Source organism: Haliotis rufescens, unplaced genomic scaffold (assembly GCF_023055435.1).
Source record: "Haliotis rufescens isolate VD_foot unplaced genomic scaffold, xgHalRufe1.0.p SCAF_5, whole genome shotgun sequence".
Taxonomy (NCBI): domain Eukaryota; kingdom Metazoa; phylum Mollusca; class Gastropoda; order Lepetellida; family Haliotidae; genus Haliotis; species Haliotis rufescens.
Window position 1 is genome coordinate 35,307,384 of NW_025964223.1, and position 12,972 is coordinate 35,320,355.

At 39.3% G+C, this 12,972-nt stretch overlaps 1 protein-coding gene across 3 annotated transcripts in view; it reads right to left on the reverse strand.

Moving 5' to 3' along the window:
• LOC124114713 (E3 ubiquitin-protein ligase SHPRH-like) overlaps positions 1-12,972 on the reverse strand; it is a 460,251-nt gene that overhangs the window by 357,558 nt on the left and 89,721 nt on the right. For all 3 annotated transcript variants that reach the window (XM_046475414.2, XM_046475413.2, XM_046475415.2), the window contains exon 3: positions 3,886-4,057. In XM_046475414.2, the coding sequence (XP_046331370.2) occupies positions 3,886-4,057 (172 nt within the window). The remainder of the gene's footprint in view (positions 1-3,885; positions 4,058-12,972) is intronic.

The following is a 12,972-nucleotide window of genomic DNA, read 5'->3' on the forward strand; positions in this document are numbered from 1 at the left end:
ACTTGGGCACCTTCAACATCGATTCTAGTATGCACCTTACAGTCTTTTCTTAACTTGAAGGCTTTTTCTGCAAGCAGACCTCTGTGCTTTTTCATCGTAACCGGTAGATCTGTCCGGATACTGACTTTATTCTCTTTCAGCGATTTCCACTTCTTATAGCTGAGTTCCAGTGTTTTGTGCCTGTCCTTTAGGGAAGCGAACTTTGCAATAATTGGTTTAGGTTGTTTTTCAGAATAGAGAAAAGTTGTCGTCTTCCGTGGGAGGCGATGCACCGCCGAAAATGCTATGTAACTCACAGCTTCGTCTTCCGAATCGTTGTCGTCACTAATCAAAGATAGTACTTCCCTAACTGCTGTCTCGGGTTCCTTATGATCCGGTATCCCATAAAATAAGAGGTTTGGCTTGCGTTGTTGAATTTCTAGGAGATGAATTTTTTCTTCAAATGCGTTTAATTTCTGGTCATATTCGGTTACCACTTCTTGAATTTTTTCTTGTTTTCTTCAATGCTGTTAGCGTTAAAGTTCAAACTTTCAAAGAGACCGTCCATTCTTGTTTGTAGTTTCTTGTTTTCCATTTTGATCATGTCAGTCAGAAGACTTGTATTGGCTTCGATTGTTTTTGTCATATGACTTTTGATCTTCGTAACAGCCTGTTGGATCAAGTCACTTTGAGCGGTCTGTTGTGTGTTGGTCTTGTCATCCGGCATGGACACCTGGTTATTTTTTTCAGTTGATTTGGAAGTCATTTGTTTTTCATTTTTGTCCATGATATATTTGTCCAGTGTTTCATTTGATTTACTTTTTTTTTATTTTGAGGTTGACAGCTTTCGCCCACTCCTTAAATCAGATAGCATCGTTGGCCATATCTTGTAGATGTGAATGGATTTTGGAGAGTGATGTGTTTCACGTCTCGCCTGTTCGTCGCCATAACCGGAAGTCTTCTGTTCAGCTGCAGTTGTCGGCCTTGGTCGGATGTCATTCAGCCGTGCTCAATGGGATTTAAATCGGGACTGAGGGCAGGCCACTGCATGGTTCTGATGGTCTTCTGCTGTTGGAAGTCTCTTGACTCTCTCTCTGCCATCTGCTGTTGAGATACAGTAACAGCTCTCGTCCTAGAAGAGGATTCTTCTCCACTGCTGGTGGCGCCAATGCTGGTGGTATTGCCCACTGAAGACGGTCCCGGCGTGGTGTCAGAATGGGTCCTCGGTGTGGTCTGTGACAGTGGAGGTGTCTGCTCGTCCATTGTCAACGCACAGTGTCCGCACTAATGTGTCGCTGGTGTCTCCTCATGGTCTGTTGAGCAGTTTCCTCAGCAGTAACAAAGCGATCTTGAAGATGCTGTCGCACAATCTTACGATCCTGACGTCAGGTGGTGACCCTTGGTCTTCCACTACGTGGTCGGTCATCTGTAGTGTTGGTGGTCTGGTACCATTGCTGGAGCCTGTATATGGTCCTTACGTGGACTTGAAAGGCATTGGCTACTTGCTGGGCGGTTTGTCCAGCTTCCAATCGTCCAAGGGCTTTGTGTCACTGATTTCTTGTCAATCTTGGCATGTGGTAGCATTTCCATAACAAATGAATGTTATCCGATCTGGTTGGATTTTTATAGGGCAAGAAATGGGGGAACCCATGTGCATTTCAATTTGCACCGAACTCACGTGCATTGGGTTACCATGGCCGTTGCTGTGATGCATTTGGGCGATCAGTTTTATTGTCATCTGCTTTTTTTTTTTATCATCAAATTTCATTATTCCGGGCAAGCTAATGTTAAATTTTAGAAACTTTGACCAATATTACCCAGATATTTAAATGACAACTTTTCATGCAATGTTACTTGGGGTGTGGTTTCTTTTGCGGTTCAGTATACATATATAAATATATATCAATATATCAATACTAGATCTATTATATATTCTATTTTGTGTTTCTAAATTTATTCACATTAGCGCTTTACTTTAGGTATGTGAATAATTTCATCTAATTGTAAATCGAGAGAACACATTCTATTTTATTTAATGCAAATTTTGTATATATTATGTATAAATCATATGTGTTAATTTCAAATAAAGGAAACATAAGTATCAGTTGTTTCAATTCACTAATATTTGCACATACAGCTAGGACTGTTGGTGGTTGAGTTATTGATAAATGCCGCACTCACGTTTCAAGTGGAGGCCTTTACCGGTACAGACTATAATGGCTGCCAATGTGGCGGGACGACTGCATTGAGGGACAGAAATACATCATCGAGTCCGCGGTTGACTTGTCTATAAACATCTGGTGGAAACCCAACATAAGCAAGATATGATTGGCTTATGGGCAATGTAGGTCATGAATATTGATGTCACTTTGTGGGTTAGAGATCAAGGAGATCGTGTCGCACATCGATTGTTATGGATTGATAGGACATACTTTTTGGCAATCGAAGGTTCATTCCGGAAGAGGAAGTATACTAACTATTGACATTCGCATTTATGATGGTAAATGTGTATGTTTAACGTGTTTGAGATGGGATTTATAAATCCATCGGTTAATGCCACACCATCGGTAATATCCCGCCTCCACTTTATCCACAGTAACACATAAGCTCTACTCTTTAATGCAGTATTTGTGATCCAATGGGGAATGTGTCTAGAACATCTACAACATGATGGCTAAGGGCTAAGGGCTAAGGGCTAAGGGCTAAGGACATGCTTCAAACTGATAAAACTCAGTGAGAGGTAGCCAGTATGTTCAATGTGTCTCAAGCTGTGATTTGCTTTGGAGGCTTTGTGTACAAGGTTCTGTACACACAAATATGTTAATGATCATCCCCGAACAGGGATGCCCCAGGTTAAGAACACCCAAGTCAAGAATAGATTAATCAGAAACCTGGCTTTAAAAAAATCGAGCCCAAACAGCCAATCAATAGCTGTTCCCTTGTGCCAGGCCACTGGAGTTCAAGTGACTGAACAGATAATCAGAAATTGTATGCACGCAAGTAATCTACATGCTCAGCAACCACTTGTTGTACCACTGTTAACACCATCGACACATTCTAGCCAGATGCCAATGGTGTTTGGAGCATGGAAACTGGGGGAAATCACTGATGGTCTCATGTAATGTTTATCAGATGAGTCAGATCAGATTCACTCTGGACTTTCTGGATAGGTGTGGACATGCCTGAAGGCATCCTGATAAACGTCATGCGAACTTGAACGGAAAGGCAATATGACAGATTTGGAGGTGGGTCTGAAATGGTATGGGGCCGGATCATTATGACTGCCAGAACACCACTGTATAATGTCCAGGGAAGGGTCACTGGACAGGACTACCAACACAATATACTGGCTGTGCCATTTGCATGGTCCACAAGCAATGATTCGTGTGTGTGTTAGGACGTTAGGTTTTTCCGAAACCATTCTTCTTATGGGAAGCCATTTTTCAAAGCTGTTCTTTTTTCTGATGACCAATGCTAACATTTACATTTCATGATCTCCTACTTTTTTGGAGAGTATATTTGTTACATTTATCACAACACATGACCCATTTTCAGAATGTTCTAAGATCACTGACCTATGTACTGATGTGTAATCACTAATTCCAAAAGGCTACCATTTTAAATCATTCTTGCTGCCATGATATAATGAAAATAAACCTACTGTGTTTGGAATTTGAGATCTTGTCACTGTGGATTTGATACTTCTTATTTTAATTTAAATACCTAATGCTAAAGAGCTTCATTCCTAAAAAAACATCATAGGTATTAAATCTACAGATCGATGAGCTCAAATTTCAAAATATAGTGGGTTTTCTCTTATTTAAGTAAAGCATTTGCTTCTTTACAAACAGGTTGTCATAACCGTTAGTGTGTTGTATCAGTTTTTCAGTTTCATGCTGTACTCACTGAAATCTGGTTCAAAGCCATAGAAGTGACCCATAAGTACTGTTGTAGCTCTGGTAATCTTATTTGGGCGAATATTTTCACTAGGAAACTGTGGTTTCATCAGGACTGTTTCCTTGGCATAAATGATTACTTCAAGAACCTTGCTTGCAGGATCAAACTTTCCTCGTACCATCTGAAAAAGACATAGAAATATGTTAAAACAGAAAGACTGATGCCTACAAATTTAGTAATATCTAAATATTTTTTACATTTGTATACTCATCCTGCAGTACTCCTTAATGCATTTACTGCTGTATTCTGACAGAAAGATGTACTGTGTGGGATCCAGCTGTTAAAGAAAAGTTGTTCCAACCAGTTACTGGCAGCACCCTCACACAGTCGGCACGTGACCAGGAAGCGATGACGTCACATTACTGCTGCAAACATAACATCTGAACTTCGTGAGGAGGTATTGCAGTAAAGGGAGGGCACTTAGACGTAGTAATGCAGGATAAGTATACAAATGTAAAACATATTTAGATTTTACTAAATGTTTTAACTTATCCTTCATTACTCCTTAATGCATCTTTATCTGACGGTTCATCAGGTGGGCATACCTTCATATGTGATCCATAATAAACCCTCGTCAAGGTCAGATGAACCCTCACAGCATACAAGTGATGACCAGAAAATCCATGACCATTCCTGTCAGAAGGAAACTGGAGTTGATGGAACAGAAAACCCCCTAATTGGTGCAGAAATAGAATGAGGCAGGTAACCAAAAACGAAAACTGACCTAAGAGCGAATGCGGAACACAGTAGAGCCCACTAATCTGGGGTGATAAACACCGTAGAGTTTGACAGGCCCCGTTCGGGATATCGGAGATTCAGTGGCATCGGGGATTGGTGACTAGCTGGGCTACCACCAAGGGAACAAAGCTGTGGTCACCAGCGACTTCTTCCAAGGCTACATCACGGAGGTAGTGGCTGACGAAGATGATGTTGGATCAACAAAAGCAGCCTTCCATGACCGATTTGATGGAGCAGTTACTATGAAGAGCTTTATATGCTTGTAGGATGACCGCTCAGGAAATAGTATTCCGGCTGACCTCTGTCTGCGACGAAGAGGAGACCGGCAGGAAAAGGCATTTCCTAGACTTGGGCAAGGCTTTCGATCATCGCAGGAAAACCCTCAATGCCCACACAGGGCATAACAGAAGTTACGCCTCATCATTAGCACCCATGATAGATGAGAAGGGAAGGGATGGTGAACAATCTGTCAGGATGTCCTGGGAGTTGATTCTTGGCAATGATGAATGGTGACATGGGTACTGCGTTCATACTAGATGCAGGAGACGAGGGTGTGTGGCTCACTGACCCGTGCTGCCATAGCCAAAGCCAGCAGGAACATGATCTTATTGGTAAGGTCATAGAAGGAAGACGAGTGGAGTGGTTCAAAGGGAGCTGTCCCAAGAGGGTGTAATACCACGTTCAGATCTGAACTTGGCTTTCTGGTCTTCAAGATGAAATAAGCACGGCAAGGCCTGGAGTTTGTGTATTTTTCATCAGTTAATGGCACCCAGGTAGGTAGGGATGGTAGAGCCTTTCAACCAACTGGGGTGACGCTGTCATCAGATCCTGGTCTTTGCACAGAAGGACTGGAAACAGCACCACTTGTCTACATACAGTACCCGTGAAGACGGACAATGGGCTTAAACAATAGTCTTGGCTGCTCTAGCCAAGTAGCCCTTGGCTCCTAGGGATTTCTGCAGATGTACCAGGCATGCAGATGATACCTGGCAGGGTTCGGTTGTGGCTATCTGCTGAATGGGTGTAACAGAAGGTTGTGCTACACTAGAAGTTCTAGGGGGTCTAGGCGAGGTCTCAGAGGTCAACAAACCTGCTTTTCGCCAGCCCTCAGGGCGCGACCAAAATCAGTGTCAGGTTCCAAGTATCCTGGATCTTATGAAGAACCCTGGGAAGGAGAACCAGAGGCGGAAAAGAATACATGCTTAATCGTGTCGACTGCAACTGCTGACGGATCAAGCACCAGTGAGATGTAGGTTTAAAGCTGGCAGTTTTGGGATGTTGAGGGAGTCGATCTGGGTGGAGCTGCCACTCAGTGGGAGCCACCTTGTCCAGCCTGGACAGAACGTCTGCCAGAACATTCATGCAACCTGGTATGATCGGGAGGGTTTTGTAAAAAAAACACCCTACTTTGCAGAGTTACCTTGTCCAGGAGCCAAGTGTAACAAACACCCTGCTTCGCGGGAAGCACATGCTTTCCGTGAAGACCTTGTTAATGATTGGGACATGGGAGTTTCTGAGAGTTAGATAAGTGAGTTTGGACAATAAAGAGGTGTTGTGGGATACTCTCACAACAAGAGTACACCTTATATTATATTGTACCATATCTGAATGTAAGCATTGTTTGCAGTTCATTGTGTAACCTGCACATGTGAAAGGTAATGGAACAGCAGTTTGTGTTATTTACACAAAGTTTGGGGTAAATATACTCAACAACAAAAGTTCCTGTGACACCAATATTTTAGTGTATTTTCATACAAGTAAAGTTTGGTTTTCAATATTGTAGTACATGTATGGAATCAAAAGGGAAGAGAATATATGGATGTCAACTTCTTTATTATGAGGAACACAACGTTTCGGAGTATATGCTTGCTCCTTCATCAGGTGTAAGGACAACAAAATTAATAAGATAACAAAAGGTGGAAACTAACAAAGGATACAAGCTAACAAAGAAAGCCAACAGATGATTGGCGCTGATAAGGTGATAAGCAATAGACAATGGAAGCCAATACTTAACTTATCATAGCTAAGTAATTGGTAATGGACACTGGGCATACTACTGTTTTTGCGTCGTCATGGCCCAGCCATTACCTTTCAACATGACAATGCCCGGCCTCATATTGCTCGATTTGTTCAGGATTCTCTTCAACAAAACAGTGTGAATGTCCCCTGGCCAGCTCACTCCCCTGATCTCTCACCAATCGAGCACATGTGGTATGAGATGGATCGGCGCCTTTTGAAGTCAACCATGTGTTCCACAGACACTCAAGTAACTTCGAAACATGCTCCAGCAGATATGGACATATATCCCACAGGACTTTGTGCGACGCCTGGTCCATTCTATGAGATGAAGTTGTGTTGCTTGCATCGCAACCAGAGGTGGACACACACGCTATTGATTTGTAAATTGACATTTTGGCATGTTCATGTTTTTTTATGAAATCATGCATTTCTGAAGGCAGTATGGCAAATTAAACCATTTGAACACTTACAGGAGTCTTTTATCTGTTGCAAACCGAAATTATTTCAGATTTGGCAAAAAACATAACTTTGCATTAAATCTTATTCAATGTCACAGGAACTTTTGTTGTTCAGTGTAAATGGGCTGAATTTTCCTTGTTGTTTTTTCGTTCAATATTTTGGATATTCCTTCATATCATTGGTAGCAGAGCATGGTTAATACCTTATCCTGTTCATTCGTTGACAGTGTATCAGTCTAAGGTAAGTAGATATGCAACTCTTTGTCTATTAGCATTCACAGACAGTATGGCTGAAAAAAAAAGTGATAGTATTGAAGAGAGTCAAAGATTTAAGGTCTCAGAACAGAAGCCTAATGTAATATACAAAGAATGATCTTTGATAGAGCAAATCTTGACATTCAAAAACAACAGATAGCAAATGCCAAGACAGCTTTTACAAAAGCTAAGAATAAGCTGTATAATTTGATAGAGGCTGAGGATTTACCTTCGCAGAGAACTGTTAGAGAAGGAAAAGACAAGATAAATTCTCTTCAAGCCAAGGCAATAGCTGTCATGGTAAAGCTTACAGTGGCTTGTGCTGGTGATAAACAGTGTGAGAAAGTAGTACAAACTGAAACTGAAATCAGTTGTAATGAAACTGAAACTGCTGAAGTTATAAACACAGCACAAAGGCACCTAGATCAAAGGTCAGATCTGATGTTACATCAAGGCCATTTTACACAATTGATAGGCTGTTTTATGACAGGACCAAAGAGGTCAAAAGTAAAGTTTCTGTAGAATCCCCTCATGAACCTCAAACAACCAAATTGCCTACACAACCAACTTGTGGTGAAATGCCAAGTTATGTTATGAGTAAACATAGTCAAGCAATAAGAAAGGATATGTGGAAGCAGCTTAAACAGGTGTCGATTTCAGTTTTCTCTGGTGACGTCAAAATGTATGAAAGCTGCATTTGTCACATGTATCGATCCTTCCCCAGGTTCTGCAGAGTATAAACTTCTGCAATTACAGCAATACTTATCAGGCAGCGCTTTGAAAGTTATTCAAGGGTTAGGGCATAGCGCAATGGCCTATGGTATGGCTTTAGAGCGTTTGGAACGAAAGTTTAGAGGAAGGAGAAGACAGATTTCCTTACAGTTAGAAACACTAAATAATTTCAAACCTATTTGCCAAGGCTGTGCGAAGGACCTCGAGAAATTTGAAGATGTGTTGGACATAGCAGTTGCTAACCTGGGAGAAGCTGATAGGTTCGAGGAATTAGGCAATTGATTACTATACAACATTCTGCTCAAGAAAATGACTGAAACAATGATAGTGCAATATCAAAGGTGGCTTCACGACAGTGAACGCCAAGAAAGTGCAGAATCTCTGAGAGAATGGATACTAAAGAGTCTGAGTATCAGACCATAGCGTCTGAATCTGTAAATGGCATAGCACAAAAAGGTAAAACAACAGTTTACAAAGGTAAAGGTCCTTGAACATTTGTCACGAACCAGTTGCATCAAAGCACTCCCTTTAAAAGAAATACCGGTACTTCATGTAAAGTCTGTGGAGATGATCATGAGTTGTGGAGGTGTAGAGAGTTCATGAACATGTGTGTGTCTGATAGATGGGACAATGCTAAAAAGCACAATGTCTGTTTTCGGTGTCTTGGTTACACGCATCTTGGGGCAAAGTGTAATTTCATCACACAATGTGGTATCAGTGGGTGTACTAAAACTCACAACAGACTTTTGCATGATTCAGTCAAAAGTTCTTTTGCCGAAGCCAGGTCTAAGATCTTCAGACAGTCCTCATATTGTAGAAACAGGTAAAGAATCTGAGGTTAAGCCTCAGACTAAGAATGGTAGTTGCAATGGCAGAGCCCATACTACGTTTTCCAAAATCAGAGCCCAGGAAGCCATTGATAGCTCTCAAACCAGTGTAAATTATTCTTACAAATGGCAAAAGGAGGTTTTGTGTGAATGTGTTACTGGGTGACGCAAGTAGTAGGTCCTATCTGAACGATGATGTACGTAGCTTCAACATTAGGACTCCAGGGACCAACTTAGACAGTTTCTGTAAATGTATTGAATGGCATTACAGAAACATTTCAGTCAAAGTCTGTCAGGTTTCACATTGAAAGTGTCTGTGGTCTAATTTAGTTTATAGTATAATGGGTCAATTGAATATTGCATGAGGAAATATTCAACCAAATCACTAGTAACTGTGAATTTGGGATGTTAGCTTCACAGTGGACAGTATTTAGTTGTGTAATGGTTTGACACTTGTGTGCTTCTTACTTATCATTATGACAGCTATTTTTGTTCCTGGTCTTTTCTGTTATATGCCACTGATACTTTTGGGTGAAGATTTTACCCCTTTTTTCTGGTGGTAGCCACATGGTGCCAGTTTGTATCATACGATGCTTTACTTGAAGTTTGTAGAAGCAAGTGTGAGTTTGATTTCAGTCATTTATGGTTTTAAAGCTTTTTCTTCAGATAGTTGTGAAAGTGTATGTATGTGTAGAAAGTGTGTAAATTCAATCTTTCATATGGCCTCTGTGTATGTGAACAAATCTTTTATTGACAATGGCTAACTTAGGTTTTACCTGCTGCTCTATGAACTGTAGAGGACTGCAAGATAATGCCAAGAGAAAAGATGTTTTTAACTTTTTACGATCTAAAGCATACTCATTTTATCTACTACAGGATACACATTTTACAAAAGAACAAGAACCAATTATAAGATCACAGTGGGGATTTGATTGCATCTTCAATTCCAAAAACAGCCAGTCCAGGGGTGTTGCGATTTTGTTTAACAAAAATGTGGACTATAAGATTCATAGGACTTACATGGATGACAATGGTAACTTACTTATATTAGATATAACTATTAGTGATCAACGGGTAACACTTGTGAATATTTATGGTCCCAATTTAGACTCACCAGAATTCTATGAGCAGGTTAAAGAGCAAGCTCGTGTCATGGGAAATGAGGATTATATTTTTGTTGCAGATTGGAATCTTGTTTTGAATGAGTCACTAGATGTTCATAATTACCAGAATATCAATAATCCTCGTGCTCGTGAAAAAATATTAAAATTAATTGGTGATTTTGATTTGGTAGATGTGTGGAGAGATTTCAATCCAGAAATCAAAAGGTTTACTTGGCGTAAAAAGTCACCCTTAAAACAAGCAAGATTAGATTTCTTCCTCATCTCAGAAAGACTCTATTCTTTTGCCACACAGGCAAAAATCACTGCAGGTTATAGAACTGATCATTCAATCATTGATCTGAGTATTTCATTTCAAACTTGTCCAAAGCGTAATACATACTGGAAATTTAATACTTCTTTGTTGAAAGATAAGTATTACATAGATCTAGTAAAAGAAACTATTTTAAAGGTTAAATCGCAGTATATTAAAATGTATGGTGATGCTCGAAATATTAATGATATACCTAATCATGAAATTCAGTTTAATATAAATGATCAATTATTCTTTGAAGTCCTGCTTCTGGAAATCAGAGGAAAAACAGTTTCTTATTCTTCCTTCAAGAAAAAAAAAAATATTGAAAAAGAACAAAACCTGATTCAACAGATCGAAATTCTTGAAACTTCTAGTGTTATTAATTTTGATGACTTGGAAGATAAAAGAAAAGAATTGGAAGAAATTAGGAAACACAAGATGGCTGGAATTGCCATAAGATCTAGAACTAAGTGGATTATGGATGGTGAAAGAGTTAGCAGCTATTTCTGTAACCTTGAGAACAGGAATTTTGTCAGCAAGTCTATGACTCATTTGGAGTTAAACGATGGCACCACATTGCTAAATTCAAGTGACATTATTGCTGAAGCTGCCAATTTCTATGAGAATTTATACAGTAGCAAAGAACACATGGTGCAAGATTGTGATTTGAATACCCTGTTGGACAGAGATTCTCTCCCCTTTTTAAATAAAAGTGATGTGGACGAGATGGAAGATCTATTAACTCTTGATGAGCTGGCAAAAGCTTTGAAAAAAATGCAAAATAACAAAAGCCCAGGCTCAGATGGCTTTCCCACTGAATTTTATAAATTCTTTTGGAAAGATATTGGACAATTTTTATTGCGATCATTGAATTGTGGTTTAATATCTGGTGAACTCTCTGTTACCCAGAAACAAGGGGTTATTGTCTGTATTCCAAAGGGGGACAAGCCTAAACGCTTCATAACTAACTGGAGGCCCATATCACTATTGAATGTTTCATATAAGCTGGCATCTTCATGCATAGCAAATAGAATCAAGTCAAGATTGCCATTTATCATTAATGAAGATCAGACTGGCTTTATGACAGGTCGCTACATTGGTGACAATATTCGCTTAATCTATGATGCCATCTCATGTACAGAAAAATCAAACATTCCTGGTATGCTTCTTCTTATAGACTTTGAGAAGGCATTTGATTCCATTGCTTGGTCATTTATAGACAAATCTTTATCCTTTTGGGGATTTGGTGAAAATTTAAGGAAATATATATCGGTATTTTACAATGATATAAAAAGCTGTATGTCCATCAATGGTCAGTTGTCATCTTGGTTTAATATCAGACGCGGTTGCCGACAGGGTGACCCATTGTCACCGTATATATTTATTCTCTGTGCAGAAATACTAGCCAATATGATCCGCTCTAATAGAGATGTCAAAGGTATCCTGGTGGACGGTAGTGAGTATCTTCTTAGTCAGTATGCTGATGATATGGAAATATTACTTGATGGTAGTCAGTCCTCCTTTGTATCATGTATTAACTCTCTTGATTGTTTTGCCAAAATATCTGGTCTTAAGATTAACTATAATAAAACTCAAGTTATCTGGCTTGGCTCCAAGAGAGGTTGTAAGGAAAAGTTCAAAGATGATTTGCCTGTTGGTTGGAATCCAGAAGAGTTTAGAATTCTAGGAGTCAAATTTTGCACAAATCTGAAAAAAATGGTTCAGTTGAACTTTAAAGACAAATTATTTGAGTTAAAACAGATTATGAATAGGTGGATGAAACGGATAGTTACACCAATTGGTAGGGTGGCAATCATTAAATCCTTGTTGATTTCAAAACTCAATTATCTATTGTTATCACTGCCTGATCCCCCAAATGATTTTCTTGTTACTTTAAATGCTATGCTTTTTAAATTTCTTTGGAGTGATAAACGAGACAAAGTAAAGAGGATTAAAGTTTGTCAACCTGTTAAGCAAGGGGGCTTAGGTATGGTGAATATCTTTTCATATGTAACATCTCTTAAGGCCACATGGATAAGGAGACTTGTGTCCTCAGGTGATCCAAAATGGAAGCACCTATTTAAATCTACATATCCTTATTTGTGTAAACTTGGTGAGTTTGGTGTGACGTTTTTTGAAAGAAAATTATCTTTGATAAGTAATGAGTTTTGGAAAAGTTGTTTTCAGTCATTTATAGTGCTTGATAAGAAAATCAAGCCAGAATCTTTCAGTAGTTTTTTAACTGAACCAATTTTTTATAACCCTAATATTAAAATTAATAGGAAATCATTTTTCTTGAAATGCTGGTTTGAGAAGGGCATCTCCCAAATTATAGACTTGGTCAAGGCCAATAAGGAGTTTCTGTCATATGAGGAATTTAATGATATGTATGGTATTTGTTCATCTTATTTGGAGTTTTATGGTGTTGTTAGCAGCGTTAAACAATACCTTGGAGCTCTAAATTTAGTTAGAGTTCCAACAGATTCTGTGGAGGATCAGCGCTGTGTGGTAAAAACTATTTGTAGTTCCAAGTCCGGTTCAAAACATATTTATTTTTCATTGGTTTCTACAGAAGTAAAAACTAAAGGGCA